The sequence below is a fragment of the Chionomys nivalis genome, chromosome 3 (assembly GCF_950005125.1).
Source record: "Chionomys nivalis chromosome 3, mChiNiv1.1, whole genome shotgun sequence".
Taxonomy (NCBI): Eukaryota; Metazoa; Chordata; class Mammalia; order Rodentia; family Cricetidae; genus Chionomys; species Chionomys nivalis.
This window is the reverse complement of record NC_080088.1, coordinates 82487448-82506894: the sequence shown is the minus strand read 5'-3', so window position 1 is coordinate 82506894 and position 19447 is coordinate 82487448. Positions and strand designations below refer to the sequence as shown.

General features: G+C 45.3%; 1 protein-coding gene across 4 annotated transcripts in view; it reads left to right on the top strand.

The window, feature by feature from the left end:
• Nucleotides 1–19447, top strand: part of Fry (FRY microtubule binding protein) — a 404412-nt gene that overhangs the window by 218600 nt on the left and 166365 nt on the right. For all 4 annotated transcript variants that reach the window (XM_057765235.1, XM_057765236.1, XM_057765234.1 and 1 more), the window contains one exon: nt 7136–7189. In XM_057765235.1, coding sequence (XP_057621218.1) covers nt 7136–7189 — 54 coding nt within the window. The remainder of the gene's footprint in view (nt 1–7135; nt 7190–19447) is intronic.

Below are 19447 nucleotides of genomic sequence, written 5' to 3'. Positions count from 1 at the left end.
CGGGAGCCATTCTCTTCTTCAATTAAAATGAAAATTAACTTTGTAGCCGAGTTTAATTGAAGTTTCCCCTCCACTGTTCAGATAATGGATGTGGTCTTGGGACTGTTAAATGCGACAGACACGTAGGCTCCGGTGATAGGAGCAGAGCCAGCCGCAAATAGGACAGATCGTCTCGAGAGGTTTCATTTTCAAAAAAAATAAGTACCCAAATAGTCTTCCTGGCTTTGGGTCTGCCATCACGCTTCATGGCGTAGCCTCACCCCATTCCCTGAATTGTCTGACGGTATCTTTAACTTCTTTGGGGTAGTTGGTGACATTCTATTGACCTTGAAATATTTCCCGCAGGGCTTTGGGTGAAAATCAGTGTGGGTTATTTTATGTACACGAACTCGTGTTTATTAGCTGAAGCAGATCTGTCTACCTCCGCAAGGACACGCCCCTCTACATTCGAGGATTTAACGCGTGCTGCGGAGTTAATACTAGAAGTTGTCAGGGTGTCAGAGTGGTACTCACTGTTACCTGTGGACAGAGAGGCATGCGGCGATCTGTGCAGCAGACAGTCCACACAATTCAGACCCCCAGGTGTCTGGCTGCCCCACCTCCGCCCCACCCCCCATCACGAGGGAGTGGCTTGGGGTGAAAGGTTAATTATTATTCAGACCATGTTTGTAAAGTCAAGTCAGAACTGTCACTAATAAGTTATGGAGGAAAATATGATAGCCAGGGAAATGTTTTGTGCCCTGCTCTTCTTTGGTTCAGGTTGAAACAGCATTCCCCACTGCCAGGAGCTGATAGTTCTCTGCTAAATGCTTTGGTGGATTCGCAACAATTGGGTCCCCAGCTCTCCACCCTGAAAGATATTATCACCATGGTGATGGGATGCCACGTGCCTCAACATCCTCCTCTGCCTGGTGAAGAAGGGGGAAGCTATCTGAAATTAGTTTTGAAATTTTTGACAAGTCATATATAATGTGTGATATGAATTTATAGAATGTGAATTTTCCATGCTCATAATATTCAAAGCCTCTCAGCTAATGCTGCACCAAACAATGTTTGTATAAGTAAAAAAAAAAAATGCAAGTCTCAAGACTTGCAAAATCTTGTGCTTGACTGAAATGTGATTTTGGTCATTTTAATAATCACCCCACCATTCCATTAGTGTGTGGGGACTGGAGATGGCTCCCAGCCAGGAGCATGGCACCCCTCAGAGGACTCAGCTCTCAGCAGTGTGCTCCCAACTGCCTAACTCCAGTTCCACGGTGCACACCTGGTGCGCAAACACACAGGCAGGCAAGCACTCATAAAACAAAAATGAATAAATATTTATTAAAAGTATTAAAGTATTTCTAGTAACGTGGGCTTCTTCCTTCTGCTTCTCTAAAGCAAGCAGGATGTTTGCATTCTATCATGCACCCCCACACCATTTTTCACAGTAGAACTTTCTGGTCCTAGAAACATTTGAGGAAGTTCAAGTTAAAAAATCTTAGTATCAGCAGGGGTGTTAAGCATCATCCCAAGAAAACGTGGGATTTGGTGTTAGCTCCTGCGCCTTCTACAGGAGGGCCCATGTCCATCTCAACACAATCCAGGTAGTCATGGCACCGGAAGAAGTGTCCTTGTGAGTGTGGCAGCGCTCTGAGAGGCCACTGGAGGAGTGACACTCCGCGCTCTATGCCACTCATCAACGCTACAAAGTGGTCTGCCTGTCTGTCTGCTTTTCTCCCCATTTTACCTAGACGGTAACTGGAGCTTAGCGAAGAGCCTTCCAGGGTACCAGGGATCCTGTGATTCCCTTCCCATGCCCTAACATGTCCTTCCAGCCACCGTCTTGGCTAAAGCCAGCTAGGATATAGACAGGTGACACACTCAACACTCTGAGTATCTTGTGTGCCCCATGCCCCTGCTGGTTTAAACATTGATGCATATGACTTCCAAGACAGTATCATTTGGGTCTGCTAGCTTCCTGACATTTAGCCTGTATAGGTGCCATTTGGAATTTGGGAAACCCAATGAAAAGTCAGAAGGGAGAAATTAATTGAATGTGCTCCTTGAATTCCCAAGGTAAACTTGCCTTTGAGCCTTGGGCCCCTTGAGACTTCTAACTGTCTGAAATCTGGTGTATCTGGCCACCTTTCTTCTTAGGAGTTACGGAGTACTTGGTGTAAAAAGTCTGTGAGGTGATTGTATAGCTGGAACACCCTGAAATTATTTGAAAATAGGGTGGACGTCTGTGGCTTCACTCTGCCCTTTTTAGGAAGATATGGAGACAAAAAGCACTAGAGGCATGTTTTCTTAAGAGTGCGAGGGAGTGAGGGGAGGAGGGGTAGGGATGGAGATGCAAACTCCATAGCTTAGCGTGTAAGATGCACAAGCCGGGGCCGTCCTTTCCCTCCACAGAAGCCTTCTGACCATAGATAATTGCCCTAGGGGCCTGAGAGAACCTTCCTCTTTGATTCAAGGGGAGAAAAGCCAGCTTTGGAGAACTGCAGCAGGCTGTGTGACAGGCAAGGCGTGTCCCCACACCGTCTGTACGTGGAAGAGTCAGAGGAGAAGCCTCTGAGTTAGCTCCACCAGCAGTCCTGAGATACAAGCTGTTGGAGTGGGTTTAGAGAATGACCGATAATGTCCTTAAAAGTGAAAAGCATTGTATGATTTAAATTTAAGAGACAAAAAGTGAAAGGAAGTAGATTTGTCAAGGCTGTATTTTAGTTATTTGTTTAATTATGAAGAATTCAAGCATGAGCTATGAGACTAGAGCAGCATGACAAGCCACGTGGTCATTTTCAAACACTTATGACAGATTTGTTGTGACTCTCTGAACTTGCTTACCTCCAGCATGATATGGGGTGAATACAGCTATCCTTCAGGATTGACAACTTCAGGGCTCACAACTGTCATTTTGGCTCCAGGAGCCGCCTCACTGCAAATACCAACTCCACAGATATTCACGTACCTGTGGAAGTGATGTGGTGTTGGCATAGAGGGTGCGGTCTTCCATATCCTTTTCATTGCTTTGTTTGGAGACAGGTTCTGACTGGGTAACCCAGGTTGGCTTTGGGCTCTTTCTCTTTTTTACAATATTTTTATTTTTTCTTTGACATTTTATACTTGTGTAAAATGTATCTTAATCATACCTATCTGAGCTTCTCACTTTCCCCCCAGGTCACCCAATACATTCCTTTTCATTCCCCAGACCCTCAACAATTCCTTCTACTTCCCTAGACCCCCAACAATCCCCTCCCATTCCCCAGACCCCCCAACAAATCTCCTCTCATTCTCCCAGACCTTCTAACACACCCCCTTCCCATCTTCATGTCCTCTTCTTTCTTTTTAATAACCCACCAAATCTAATTAGCTCCGCTTCCTTCCCTCCTTTCCTCCTTCCCTCCCCTGCCTTGCTTCATTCCTCCATCCCTCCTTTCTCTTTATCTTTTAGATCGTGTAATGTTCTTTCTCCCAGGTCTGCTCTTAAACCCTCTGATACTGATAAATCCATACTGGTACAAAGAGGATGTTTGTGAGATTTAAGTGCCAACTAGACTCTCTGCCCAACGCCATCTTCCAGATGCATAGGGACACAGTCACTTGTGTGTCACCCCCCAGTCGTGAATTCCATATGTCGGGGGTGCAGAGAAGTCGAACAAGGGCCGAGAGAGCGGGACTACTGACCAGAGCAGCTGCACAGAAAATGCTGTGTGTGAAATGACAGGTTAATGCTAATCCCACTGGACGAGAATAAGACCGCTACCACAATTTTGGAGACAAATTTGAAGCAAGCTTTATTATTAAATACTGACCAGGATGGTGGTCACCGGCCAGGTCCATACTCGGGATTCCCAGAATATGGCTCCAAATTCCATTAGGCAGGGGCTTCTAAAGGCAAAACCCACCGGGCTCCATGCTTCCCACCTTCACCCAATTAGGGGCAAGTATACGTCCTGATGCACTTTCTGCCTATCTCCCCCCGCCTTTGTGTGATCAAGCACATCCTGTTCTGTTGTGGCAGCCAAGCCTGTTTACAGAAGGGAAGATGCGAGTCATCTGTCTTTGGGCAAAAAAGGCTTACAGGTTAGAGACTTTTCTGTTTTATAGCTCTCTCAAGCACAGTAATTTAAACTTAAAATATAACTTTAGCCCTCACAGTAATAGACAGGGAAAAGGGAGAGTGGAGAGCTACAATTTTGAAAGTGAATTTAATCCAAGTCTTCAAAGAAAATGATTAAGACAGCATATTTAAGTACATGTCGAGGAGGAAGCTCCGTATGTTATGTTACTGAGACGTCAAGCCCACGGTCTTAGCTCATGGGCCTGAGGATCGTGTGGGGCAATACCTGTCGGCTGGGCCTGTTTGCAGAATGTTGCTTCCTTCCTGTGCGTGCACAGATGTGTGCTCAGGAAACACCGTGTCTACGAGCTCCCCACCATTTGTAGTAAGAAAGCATTGCTTTAGGGCATGGGAAGCTTCAGAGTACGGCTGGCCTGGTCACACACACCCACGCCCAGCAACAGAAGCCTCTTCTGAGAAAGACTGAGAAGGGAATCGCTCTGGGGATGTAAGCCGCTGACACGTGACATCATTCGCTTCAGGTTGATCTCGGGTCTCATGTGTTGATGCATTGCCAATTTTTGAACTTATATTGAATAAGTATTTATGTAGCTCTAGTACAGAGCCACAGAAAACTATCATAGAAGCCATGCCCCCCCACATTGTTGTGTATGGCTTTAAGCGATAGATACTAAGAATGACTCTCTTATGTATGTGGGGGTCTCAATGTGTGCCACATTTGAAATAAAAGCTTCCAGCATGAAAAGAGCTCATAAAATTGACAGTGGAGGTAGCTGACAATAAATCTACTTAACGGTGCAGAATTACTCATTTAAAATGGTAAATCTTATCAATGTTTTCCTCAATAAAATTTTACTATTTATTGAGACAGGTACTCACTATGTAGCCCTGGCTGGCCTGGAATTTATATGTAGACCAGACTGGCTATGAACTCACAGAGATCTGCCTGCCTCTGCCTCCCAAGCTCTGGGATTAAAGGTGTGCACCACCACAATCATAGATATACATATACACATATATTTAATTTTTAGCTCACACATGCATACACAAAATGGAGGACTTCATATCTGAAGAGAGTATAGATCCCTAGTCCAGCACCAAGCCCTGCTCCTTCCCAGGACTTTTAAGTGCTGAGAGAAACTGATAGAGGTTTCTGCCTGTCTGGAACTTCCTGGCAAGTAGGAGAGGCATTTGAGGATATCACTCATGCGTTCCTTACATCCCTTTGTAACGTGGCCGTGGACATCACTCTTGCAGACATCCCTCTGTAACATGGCCGTGGACATCACTCATGCACACACACACATCCCTCTGTAACGTGGCCGTGGACATCACTCTTGCAGACATCCCTCTGTAACATGGCCGTGGACATCACTCATGCACACACACACATCCCTCTGTAACATGGCCGTGGACATCACTCATGCACACACACACATCCCTCTGTAACCTGGCCATGGACATCACTCATGCACACACACACATCCCTCTGTAACATGGCCGTGGACATCACTCATGCACACACACACATCCCTCTGTAACATGGCCGTGGACATCACTCATGCACACACACACATCCCTCTGTAACATGGCCGTGGACATCACTCATGCACACACACACATCCCTCTGTAACATGGCCGTGGACATCACTCATGCACACACACACATCCCTCTGTAACATGGCCGTGGACATCACTCATGCACACACACACACATCCCTCTGTAATGTGGTCGTGGAAAGAGCTGTAAAAGGAAGAGTGGCAGGGTTTTGCAGGCTCGAAAGGTGGTGCACGGGACTGGTACTGGAAGCTGCCTCACAAAGACTTCCTCAAGGGAGTGATGGTGGAGCCGATGTTTGAAAGATAACCAGGCATTGATAACGCAAAGAGTCACTGCCCACATTTCTCCCCAGATGTTCTTTCCCCATGGCAGGAACCACATGCTGCAGCCCAGCCTTCCTCCGAGCCTGTGGGTTGGCACCAAGTGACTCCCTCAGTCCCGGATGAATAGAGAAAATTCCAAGCAGAAATTCGCACCCTGTAATTGTTCCAAGAATGTCTGTGAGACCTGATTGCACCTGTTTTCACATCATTACTGCTGACTTTAGCATTTAGCTGGCTTTACAAAAGAAACATCACTGTGAGCTTTACAGCTGCATGAATTGCTTTCCAGTTTGATCAGAGGGTGTACCCTTTCTATGACCTGAGCCAAATCCATTGTTTCTTTCATTGTTCTTATTTCTTCTCACCTACATGTCTATATCCACACCCTGGTTTGTATGTCCTAGACAGTACAGGTTGAAGAGAAAGACTTTCTAGCCTGTAAGAACACAGTGTTCTCTTTAGTTTAGATGCATACAGTTTGGCACTGTAGAGTCCCCAAATGAGAGAGGACAGTTGATTCCTAAGTCCCCTGGGGAATTCTCAGGGGTGTGGACTAAGACTCTACAATGGCACCTGCCACGCCAGTGCTCAAGATCCTGTGGCAAAAAGGCGGCCACGAGTTCAAGGCCAGCCTTAGGTATTGTGACTGGAGTACACTGGAGAAGTGAGGGAACCATAGGTCTGTGTGATAGGCTAAACACAAATTGTATATACATACGTGCATTTACATATGTGTGTGCAGGTGTACACACACACACACATAACTTTCAAATGGTTTTTAACTCCTGAACTAGTTTGCTTTCTATTGTTGTGATAAAGCACTGACCGAAACCAACTTGGGAAAGGAACAGGTTCAACATCAAGAGAAGCCATGGTAGGAACTGAAGCAGAGAGCATGAAGGAACACAGCTTACTGGCTTGTTTCCCACGGCTTGCTCAGCTACCTTTCTTATGTAACCCAGACCCGCCTGCCAGGGAATAGCACTGCCCACACGGGGCATTTAGCAATAGAGGTGAAGGTCAGACTAGCAGAGGAATACATTTTTTAACTTATTCAAAATACAAACATCCCTTGTTCTATAAAGGGGAAAGTGAATGAGAAAAATATAACAGTAATGGTATTTCTATTACAGTGTTGAAAATCCTAGATAATTACTTTTGTATATGTCATTTTTGTTGTTGTAGGAAAAACCTTTGACAAAATCTCTACAGCGTGGAGAAGACCCCCAGTTTGATCAGGTATGTGGCATGCTGCTACCCAGGTTCTGTGCTTTCTCTGTATTTCAAATGCACAAAGTGGTGACTGGAGATTGATTCGGTGGTAGAGGGCTTGCTCAGTGTGAGCAAGGCCCCAGTACCTGACATAGCTCAGGGTGGTAAAGAGGAGCCACAAGGAGCATAAGATGGAAGCAGGGAGGCAGGGATGTTCACTGCTATGCTGAAAAACCCCCTTGAAGCCGTGGATGTGTGGTCCAGACCCTCAGGGTCTGGAGAGACAGTTCAGAGGTTAAGAGAACGCAGGTTTGGTTGCCAGCACCCACACAACAGCTCACAACCAGTTCCTGGGGATCCAACAATGTTTTCTGGCCTCCAAAGTCACTGCCTGCACAGGGTGGGCATATGCGCATCAAACAAAACTCTTAAGCACATCCAATAAAAGTCTAATGAATCTCTCAAAGGGTCTTGTGCCCTCAGCATCTACAGCCAGGAGTTAGAGACATTCGGGAGATCCCCTGTGGTTTAAATTAAGTTCGAGAAGACTATAAGTAGGCCCTCAGTGTTTTGTTTTGTTTTTTCTTAAGTTTTTTTGTATGCCAAAAGTGAGAGGTCAGGAAAAGATGACTTCCAGGGCATCCACTGTAGAGTCAGCTTCCTCCAAATCAGTGTGGTCCGTGATGGCCGCATCTCTGAACTGCAGCATGTTCACGGTTTCATCCGGTTGTTTCCAGTCCTACCAGGCTGCATGGCACACACCTGTAGCCCCAGCCCCTGGAAGGCAGAGGCAAGAGGATGTAAGCCGGAGGCTAGCCTGAGCTGCAGAGTGCAATCCAGCCATTGAATAAAAAGAGAGACGTGAATACGTCAGGAGAGTGCTGGTCTGGTACGTCCTAGACTTAATCCTCAGCACTGGAGGGAGATTGCAAGGGGTAAAGGGTGGTGGAGGAGAATGAATTGACAACCCTGAATGATAAAAATTGCCTCAACAATCAATTATAAAAATTTGGAACCTTAGGTTCCAATGGAGAAATGGTAAATTTAAAAGATTATAATTTAAAAAAAAAAAGCAAAGAAAGTCAAGACTAGGAAAGGACATTGACATTCAACAGCGTGTACTGAGCATGTGACAGCAGGGAGAGAACCTGCATCCAACAGCGTGTACTGAGCACGTGACAGCCGCAGGGAGAGAGCCTGCATCCAACAGTGTGTACTGAGCATGTGACAGCCACAGGGAGAGAGCCTGCATCCATCTACGTGTACTGAGCAGAAGGGAACGATCCTGGTCCTGTCACTTCACAGTGGTTTTAAGGGCGTCTGGAATGATGCATAGCAAGACAATGGAGGAAGATGAATGGGTGTCCTGGTGCAGCCCAGGCTTCAGCAGAGATGACATACAGGACAAAGACTTCAGACCCTTTAGTGGGTGCCTGTATCTGAGGCCAAGTAGTGCTTAGTGCCCCACAGCCTGATAAACTCAGGGGTTTCTGGATGGTCTGGGAACCATGCGGAAAAGAACCCACTTTGTCTAGAGCTTCTTGTTTGCAGCACAGGGGAGACGCCTCAGGCTTCACAAGCCTGGAGCATTGCAGCGACAGGCACTACAGAGATAACCCTCTGTGGCCCGTGTTGCCCAGGGATGGTCAGAGGCTGACGCTTAGGTCCAACTTCCTGAGCTTCTGTGACCCTGGCTTTGCTACAGGGCTGGCAGACTTGGCTGTCTATCTCGACTCTAAAAAGATGGAGGGTAGATCCCACCTCTGCCCTATTACTTGCAGTTGTCACCATTGCTCGATTTGTCAGAGACCCTTAGTGAAGATGTTCATGGTGTTCGGTGCTGCCGTTTTGGAAGCGGTAGATCTTTCTGCTCCCTTTTCCACCTGACGCTGACTTTGCATGTTTTTTTTTATTTCATTCCATATTTGTAGTCTCTTTATCCTGCCATCACTACCTTTTCTTGGGGAAAAAATACGTTTTTCTCTAGCTAAATGTTTCTCCTTCCTTATTCTCTAAATTCTTCTAAATTAACACTGCAGTGCGAACCTAGCCCAAGTTCTTGTAACTGTTAACACAGCGGTGAGCAGTTATCCCAAATCTTCTGGCTTAACTACAGTTTGGTTTCTTTCATTCAAGTATTTCATTCAACATTGTAGAAGCACAATGCTATTTGGAGTTAGACCTAGGCTTACACCTCAACTTCCACACTTAATTCACTAGATTATTTTTAACCTTATAGTACAAAGTGTAGCCCAGGGACCTGTGTTATGAACATCACCTGGCAGCCCCCAGAGCTACAGATTCAGCAGCTCCACAAGAAGCCGGGGGGGGGGGGGCATGTTGTCAGGTCTGTGTTCTGATGAGGGTCAGTGAAAGGGTGAGAAGTTAAAGAGATGTTTGAGGAACTATAGACGAATAAGATATATTTTTTCACTCCAGCAGGAAAACTGCTGACCAGGCCACCAGCAGCAAGCACCCAGGCACATGGCTGGCCCACATGGGCCCCTGAAAAACACACACAGGCTGCCTGAGGCTATGACTCTATACCCATGATGCCTTGTTCATACAGAACCCACACAAAAGTGGCAATCTGCCAACAAGAGTTATGTAGCAGATTACATCACTGTCCATCTGGGTCCCCGGGCATCTGGTGTCAGGCATTTTGTGCTAACTCAGAGCTACCCCATGTCCAGTGTCAGCTAACTCATTCTGCACATTCTTACCAGCGCTATATTGTCTAACGTAAACTCTCTCTTACGCCTGCTGTTCCCTATACGCGTAAGCACTGAAGCTTGAGAAGGCCCATTCTGTACCAGTACTGTCTTTAAAGATGCTGTAAGTGTGAACCGATAGTGAGACGGTCACCCAGCACCATGACACGGAGCATTGCCCCCTGATCTAGCCACATCTCAGAGCAACACTGGCCTCTTCCCCTTGGAAGAGTCATTGTCTGAACCTCTTCAGGTCAGTTTCTTCACATCTATGACCAGGATTCCTCGGCACTGCCGTCAGTGGTCTGCTGTTGAAATGGTCTTGAGATACCTAAAAGGTGCAGGAAGAGAGGTCAGCCTGCAGCGGTGAGGAGGGATAAGATGTGGAAAGAAGGCCCCGTGCCAGTGGGATGGGGCTTCATCCTTCACTTGTCAGTATCAAAATGGCCTAAGTGACTGTCTCCTGTTGCCAGTGGAGGATCAGTAGGAGACCTCTGAAGAACAGAGGTCTTGGGGGAGCTTGGAATTGATGAGGGTTTGACATGAACTGAAGCAGAGGGAAGGAAACCCATACAAAGGATGCTCACTACTAATACTATTTAAGAATCATCAATGTTGGTGAAAGAATGAGAGACAGGATAACCCAATTCAAACCAACTTTTGAAGTACTTTCTGCTTAGTTCAACAAAGAGCGCCTGACTATGGCCACTGTGTGACGGCTAATCTTTGCTGTGAGCCTCACACACTTGGGACGAGAAAACCTCAACTGAAGAATCACCTCCATGAGCACGCCATGTGGGCACATCTGTGGGGCGTTTCTTAGTTGCTAACTGTTATAATAGCCCAGCCCGCTTTGGGTGGTACCATGCTGGGCAGGTAGACTGTAGAAGAAAGATTGCTGAGCAAGCCCCTGGGAACAAGCCAGCAGGTAACTTTCCCCATGGTCTCTGCGACTGTTCATGCTTGCTGGTTTGTGCTGTGAGTTCCTGCCTTTGTTTTCCTTAATGACGAACTGTAAGCTATAAGCCAAAGAAACCTTTCCCTCCATGGACTGGTTTTGGTGAGAGTTTTATCACAGCAACGGAAACCTACCTAGGACACTGCGCATGTGTACAGATATGATAGAGGTCCTAGCCTCAAGAAATCCTCAGTCCCAGAAGGAAGACGGTGCCTTGTGCTTAGAATCCCACTATGGGAAAGTTAGAAGTACATGTCAGATTATCCAAAAGTTCAGAGATGAGAGTTGAGATGAATGTCACGGTGAGTCATCAAAGCGCAATGAAGTTAGGAGGATGTTCCACTGCAGTGGGTCAGAGGAGCCTGGACTGTGTTCTATAGGTTAGGATTGTCAAGCAGAGGAAAACTGTGTTTACAGGGCGAGCAGTGGGGAAAGACTATACATTAGTTTTCGATTGGGAACAGGAAACCCTTTCTAAGAGAAATAACAGGACTGTTCGTTCACCTGCTCACTCAACAAACAAATCTACAGACACTGGGTGGGGGGAGCCTAAGGAGATGTGGCTGTCCAGGGCACGACTGGGGACATTGAGGACATTGATCTTAATAAAGGGGTGTTGGGGTACAGAAAAAGCGGAGGGGTAGATTGGATTTCACAGCCCAAGGGACATTGATACGAAGGAAGCCTCAATGGCAGGGGCTGCTCATGGTGCGTGAAACTTATCTTCTTGAGACAGGTCTTCCTAGGGAGCCTTGGCTCACTTCTAATTCCCGCTCTGACTCCTACCCCTTTCCCAGATGCTGGAGTCCAGCCACGCTCCTCTGTGCTGATAAATCACTTGGCATGGCTGATAAATCCACGTTAAGTGGTCTGAGGGCCTTGCTTGCATGCCTAGACTTTTGTCACTCATCGGAATGGGCAACACTTAAAAGCAGCATGGCAGTGCAGGGTCAGAGCCGCACCTCTCGGGGGTCTGGTTTGTGCGGTGTGGAGAATGTGCTGTGGCGAGAATGTGCTGTGGCCTGTGCGAGCTGCTTTACCTTCAAGCACCTTTCTGCTGTTTTCAAATTTCGCAGATGTCCTTCTTCTGTCTATTTTAAAAGATGTGACTTTTTTCAAAAGTATCATTTTATGTGTATGCATGTATGCCTGAGTGTGTATACAGGTACCATGTGTGTTCAGGAGCAATGTGTGCCTGAGTGTATATATGGGTGTCATGCATGTGCTAGAACCCAGGAATTCTAGAAGAGAGAAAACGGCATTTGCATGTGGTTGCGGGCTGCAAAATATGAGTCTTGGGAGCTAAACTCCAGTCCTCTGGAAGGCAGCAGCTGACCTTAACTGCTGAGACACCACTCCAGCCCCTACAGACATCCTCTTTGAAAGTTTAATGCCAAAAAAAAAAAAAAAAAAAAAAGCCGGGCGGTGGTGGCGCACGCCTTTAATCCCAGCACTTGGGAGGCAGAGGCAGGCGGATCTCTGTGAGTTCGAGACCAGCCTGGTCTACAAGAGCTAGTTCCAGGACAGGCTCCAAAAAAAACCACAGAGAAACCCTGTCTCGAAAAACCAAAAAAAAAAAAAAAAAAAAAAAAAGAAAGAAAGTTTAATGCCCCAGGCATTTGTTCCTGCAATCAAACAGCTGCTGACCAGGGTGGACCTGGGTGAGTGGCAATCAAACACAGTTAAAAGAGAAGTGAATACCATCTTCGGAAACGCCCCTTCTCTGGGGGAGGTCGCAGTGCCTTCCTTGCGCAGGTGGATTCATGAGGGGCACCAGACACACGTGCAAAAGAGACGGTTGCTGCAGAATCACTTCATGTTCTTGCATGCACCTTCCAGCTGTGCACATCTGTTTTCTCTGACCTTAGCTTTTAGACTGTTGACTTTCTGTTGTCTGATGATGGACAAAGAAAACAAAACTGAAATGCCCACTGAACGACCCTTACACAGAATAAAACCAAAGTGAGTTCGCATTTCTAATCATTACGTACCCATAGAGGGACGGGACCTAAGTCTAAGTATGAAATTGGTGTATATAGCATATACACTTTCTACACATAGACTCGGGGTAATTTTATCCAAAAAACTCAAATGATTTTATGCATTAGTGATTCAAATTTATAGAATTTTTCCACCTGAGGTATCAAATGCCAGCATTTTAAACTTTTCAGATTTGGAGGCTTCAGGAATGTTCAGTTTATAATTCAGATAGTGTATCCTCCCTGCTCTTTCATAAGCTGGACCACCCCCCCTCCCAGCTTAGGGCTTACCACAGCCTCTGTTGGAGTAGAAGTCATTTCCTATTTATCTCTTGTTGTTGCCCAAAGAAGCTTTGACCAGAGCATCGGGTGAGAGTCCAAACATCAGGACCAGACCATCATTGTCATAGGTAAAATTGTCTCACTGTGCTTTGGCCGTGGCATAAGGATGCCCACAGGAAATGAGAGTGCTGGAAGCTACCTGGAACAGAGCAGTACCACAGGACCCTGACGAAGAGAGACCTCCAAGGGAAGCCATGATAAATAGTAAATAGTATTTCTTGCTCTGGAGACATTGGCAGATATGACCACAGAAAAGGCCATCGCTGAGCCTCTGGGTTTGGTCCCTGCTGAGATGCCAGATAAGAGGCCTCACTGGAATGGCCAGAAGAGACATCAGATTTCAAAGACTAAGGAGAAAGCTAACAACGATGAGGAAAGAGGAGGCATCTCTGATGCAGGAGAGATGGAGAATCCTGGAGAAAGGACAACATGTGGGGCTGGCTGAGAACAGGAGTGGGGTGGGGCCTGCGTAGTTTTCACAGACCGCTTGCCCTAGTGACTACCTGGGCCAACGGTCATGTATGGACACCTTACCGGAGGCTATACCACTGGAGAAGAGTGTTCCACAGCGGGCGGTTGTTAGTTTTGGAGAATCTTCCACACTGATTTCCATAGAGATGCACCAGGTTACATTTCTACCACCCATAAGTGTTCTTCTCTCCCCACATCCTCATCTTCATCATGACGACAGTCACCTGACTGCCGTGGCAGCTCTGAAGAGTTTCAGTTCGCATTTCCTCAAGACCTAAGGATGCTGAACACTTTTTCTTGCACAAGTTCATACACATATATCACCTATTTTAATTACAGCCCTGTTCTCCTTTCTTCCTCCCACCCCACTGAGCCTCCCTTCTCTCCCAACAAGTCACCTTCCTGGATTCATGTCTGACTGTGTGTGTGTGTGTGTGTGTGTGTCTGTCTGTCTGTCTGTCTGTTGCCTGCATGAACTTGATTGGAATGTCATTTATTCCAACAAGGACAACTGCACTACCAAGGAATAGGACCCCTCTCCAGCAACCACTAACCGCCTCTAGCTCTTGGGGAAATGTTGGGCTCTATGATTCCCCTCCCACCCATGATAGAATGTTGATGGCCCTGCAGCAAGGGCAGATACCACTCCAGCTGTGAGGTGGACACTTTTCAAAATATTTACTGGCCATTTGTTCTTCTTCTCATGTGAACTGTCAACTGAGTTCATTGCTTATTTACTGGTAGGCAGTTTTGAGGGCTGGGTGTTGAATTTTTTGCAGCTCTTTCTATGATCTAGAGAGTAGCCCCTAATCTGAGGGGTAGTTAATGCTCACCTTCTCTAAGGTGAAATTGTCAGAAATTGATGTGCTCTATGTCCGGACTCGCATTTCACTGTTTGGAAATGGAAGATTGAAACTGACCTTCTGGGAGGTTTATTATGTGCCTTGCATTTTATAGCGTCTCATTTTTGCCCTCATTAAAACCCAGTGAGATTAAGGATTCCCAGTCTAGCTTTATGACTTGGTGCTTCAGAGAAATGGTGCAGCCGGGCCCGCTGGGCCCGTAGAGCTGTAACGTGAAGCCAAGACCTTCTGAGCTTCTCAGTGCCCTTGGGAAATTATGAAAACCTGCCAAGTGAAGAATTAGTCATCGCTCCTCGTGCTGACTTCTGAGGATGGCCGGTTGCGAGTGTTCACTGTGTAGCACGGTTTACATTCTTTGCTTGTGCTACTTAACGCTGTAATGTCCAGATAACTTACTCAAAGGTTCTGAGTAACTTCTTTTTAGGTTTTCTACAGGTGTTGTCTGTCTCCTGTACTGTTGAGCAGTACTGTCTCCTTAGGTTGTTAATATGAAAAAAATATCACTTAGTAACAGGAAACCCATGCATTTGTAGGCTAGAGCTGAGACAGCATCATGGGCACTTGTGGTTTTCTTTAGAAGGAAACGTGAAATTGCAGTGTTTCAACATTTGTTGTAGTTCTACAGTGCAGTGAACATTTATTTAAAATGTACAAGTACTGGAGAGGCTGGAGAGATGACTCAGTGATTAAGAACACTGACTGCTCTTGCAGAGGAGCTGAGTTCAGTTCCCAGCATCTACATGGTGGCTCACAACTGCCTGTAACTACAGTTCCAGGAGATCTGATGCCCACTCCTGGCCTCTGTGGGTACTGCATGCACATGGTATACATACAAACATGGAGGCAAACACACATAAAATATAAAAAATTACTAAGTCTGAAAAAAATGTATAAGTGAAATTGAGCAGTGGTGGCATACACCTTCAATCCCAGAACTGGGGAGGCAGAGGCAGGTGGATCTCTGTGTGTTCGAGGCCAGCCTAGTCTACAAGAGCAAGTTCCAGGACAATTAGGACTGATACACAGAGAAACCCTGTCTCAAAAAACAAAAATGTGTAAGTGAAAATTAATAAGGAAGCTGGGCAGTGGTGGCGCATGTCTTTAATCCCAGTACTTGGGAGGCAGAAGCAGGTGGATCTCTGTGAGTTAGAGGCCAACCTGATCTACAAGAGCTAGTTCCAGGACAGGCTCCAAAGCTACGGAGAAACCTTGTCTTGAAAAACCAAATAAAAATTAATAAGCAATAAAAAATCAATGTTGGATTTATACACTATTAGTGTCATTCAGTATTTCTGAAATTACTCTTATAGAATTTTATATGCCATAAAATAAATAAAAATGTTAAAACAACAAAAAAATGATTACTAATCTTCCCAAAAAAGGGTACTGAATTAAGTTTTTAAGCCTGTTGCCACTGCAAGGGACTATAATTAACAGCAGTATGATATCTGATTGGATAAAAGCAGTCTGCATATGCAGTTATTTCACAATGTCAGTATTTTACAGAACTTACCCAGTAGGTACCCTGACCCCCGGTGCTACTTGGCACTTGAACTCATTTGCAAAATTGACCCATCACTGAAGTGACTTTAAATTGTACATTAAGTGCACCACTCATGACAAATCTGTCTTATTACTGTAAAATATGGAGTGACCTCATGAAGGACGCATTCAAGCGTTTCTGTGTGAGGCTGCTCTCTTTGCCTTCAGCAGGAATAAAGAAATGCTTCAGAAAAGCCACCCTCCTCACTGCCACATAATGGACAGTCTCTTTTCGCCTGTTTACCCATAAAAAGCCAAAGCAAATATTAGAACATTTGCAAAGTACATTTAGTACTCTTCTGTGCACTCCCCAAAAGAAAACACCCTTTGAAATGAGCCTGGGATTCCGTATCCTCCGTCTCCACCTGCTGCCCAGTCTCTGGCCCATCGATGGTGGAAGAGCATGACTATTTAAAGGCAACAAGGACATCCTTGTGCCCGGCCTGCCCACTTTCAGCGGCAGTACAGAGCTGGAATTCATGGGACCATTGGCTCCACTTCCCATAAAAGGAGGAGTCAAGTAACCAAGCAGCCAGCAAGACCTTCCTCCCTTCCTGAGCTTCAAGGACCAGGCCTCTGCAGATCCCTCCCTTGCTCCTTGAAAGCCTGGCTCCAAGGGCAGTGGCCGAGATGAGAAGGGCACATTCATCCCCCTGCTCACCTCTCATTCCCTCTGAGATGCCATCAGCCTTGTGCTGTGGGAAGGAGCTCCTGCAAACGCTGAGACAGGCTCTGTGCTGATGTTTCAATGAGCTGAGAAGTTTTTCTTGGTTTTTTTATGGCTGGGGTTTGTGGGATCTCTGAACGCTCTCTCCTAAGACTGTGGGGGTCTTAGTTTGCTTCCTTGTTTCTGTGATAAAGGCCGGGTTTAAAGGAACATGAGGGAGAAAGGGTTATTTGACTGACACATCTGGATCATAGCTCATTGTTGAGGGAAACAAAGGCAGGAACCTGGAGACAGGCACTGACACAGAGGCCATGGGGGGATGCTGCTCACTGGCTGGCTTCTTGTGGCTTGCTCAGCCTGCTTTCATATAGAGTCTGCCCCGTGGGCTGGACCCTCCTACATAAATCACCAATCAAGAAAATGCCCCACAAACTGATCCACAGGCTATCTAGTGGAAGAAATTTCTCAACTGAAGTTCTGTATTCCCAAATGACCATTGCTTGTGTCAAGTTAGCAAAACAATAACAATAATAATAATTAATAAATAAAATCAAAATTGAAAGAAAAACCTAACTAGCACAGGTTATATCTAAGTGAAGCAACTGAGTACAGTGAACTCCACCCAGAGATGTTTGGGAAGGAAGTATAAGTCTGTCTCTTTTATAGGTTTGTGGCAATAAGAGACTGTAATATCCCATACAAAACTGATTTTGATTTATCTTTTTTCTCTATCTATCTGTCTGTCTATCTATCATCTATCTATCTATTCATCTATTTATCTATCTATCTGTCTGTCTGTCTGTCTATCTCTTTGGGTTTCTCTGTGTAGCCCAAGCTGTCTTGAAACTCACTCCAAAGACCATGCTGGCCTCAAACTCAGAGATCCATCTGCCTCTGCCTCCCAACTGCTGGGGGTTTAAAGCATGCACCACCATACCCACTTAAATTTTATTGACGGTTAAAATGTTGTATATGAATGTTTACTTACATGTGTGTATGCACCACATGTGTCCAGTGCCCATGGAGTCTAGAAGAGATCGTCAGATCCCCTGGAACCAGAGTTGCATACAGATAGCTGTGAGCAGCCAGGCAAGTGCTGGGAACTAAACCCAGGTCCTCTGCAAGAGCAGTCAGTGCTCTTAACCACCAAATCATCTCTCCAGCCCCAAGAGTGTTTTTAATAAGTTTTATTTTAGAATGATCTGTGATCTATAGAAAAGTTCAATAAAGAGTCCAGCATAGCCACCTTCCTCTGCTGCTAACATTTCATAGTCCCGTGATACATTTGTTGGAAGGAACCAGCATGGGTGTATTATTACCAACCAACCTATATGCCTTGTTTACAGCTCTTTGATTTTCCCTGATCCCTCTTTTTTCTGCTCCTGGATGCCATCTAGAATAAAAACCATGCCTCAGCCAGTGTCCATGTCTCCTTGGTCTTCCCCAGATCAGTTTTAAGTACTGACTATCAGATGCATTTGGGGCTTTACTATATATGGGATGGTTGAGAGCATTACCCTATCTTAGGGACTATGAATTCTGATCCATTTTATCTCTGTGGGGAAATCCACTTCATCTTCCAAATCAAAGTGTTTTGTTTTTTAAATCTTTACTTTATTTCTATTTTACTGGATTAGGGATTGGACCCACGGCACTAAAGTACAACCCCAATATAAAGCATTTTAGTCAGTGGCAATTTGGAGAAATATCCTTTCATTATTTTTTAAATTTTTTTTTAATTTTTATCTTTTGTATATGAGTGTTTGCCTGCATATATGTGTGTGAAACCATATGTGTGCAGTTCCCTTGGAGGCTAGGAGAGGGCACAAGATCCCATGAACAGGAGTTACAGGTTGTTTTGACCTGCTATGTGGGTGCTGGGAAACAAACCTAGTCCTCTACAAGAGTAGCAAGTGCTCTTAACTGCTGAGCCATTTCTCCAGACCCCAAATATTCTTTCCCATTGGGGGCGGGGAGTGGTAAAGACAGGGTTTCTCTGTGTAACTGCTCTGAATGTCCTGGAACTCACTCTGTAGACCAGGTTGGCCTCAAACTCACCGAGATCTGCCTGCTGAAATTAAAGGCATGCGCCATCACCAACTGGTCAAAATATTCTGTCTTATGTTGGAATAACTTTGGCAAAAACTAGGGAATTGTTCCCATAACCCACTATGACTTGCTTTCTTCCAAACAGTTATTGTTGTATGGACAGTCATATCGGCAAAATGTATTTTGACTGTGGGCATAACTGGGGTGGATAAAGGTCATGTTTGCTTGTTTTTTCCAAATGAATAGATTGGTTTCGATTTGAAAAGCCTGACAACCAGATTCACAGAATGATCTAAATACAACATCCTAGTCATGTTTAACTTCTGTTAACCCACAACTCTGTGTGTGTGCTTACAACTATTGTTTTAGAGAAAGGGGTTAAGGTGAATGAATTAATGAAATCTGAGGAAAGTCAGGTTTGCTCTGTCTAAAGGTGGGAAACCCTGCTCACAAGTTTGCTTTACTTTAAAAGGAAGTTAGACCTAGCTTGCTCAGCTGAAGAGGTAGGTTACTGCAGGTATATATATATTTAAACATGTTCCTTTAAAGAATTAATAAAATTAAATTATTCCTACTCATTGGTATCTGGAGCCTAATTCGAGCCATAGCTCAAATGATCGCTTATTGGAAAAAAAAACAATAATCATTGTTGTCACAAAGGTTATTTGTTTGGGAGCTTGGTTTACTTATTTCATTTGAACAG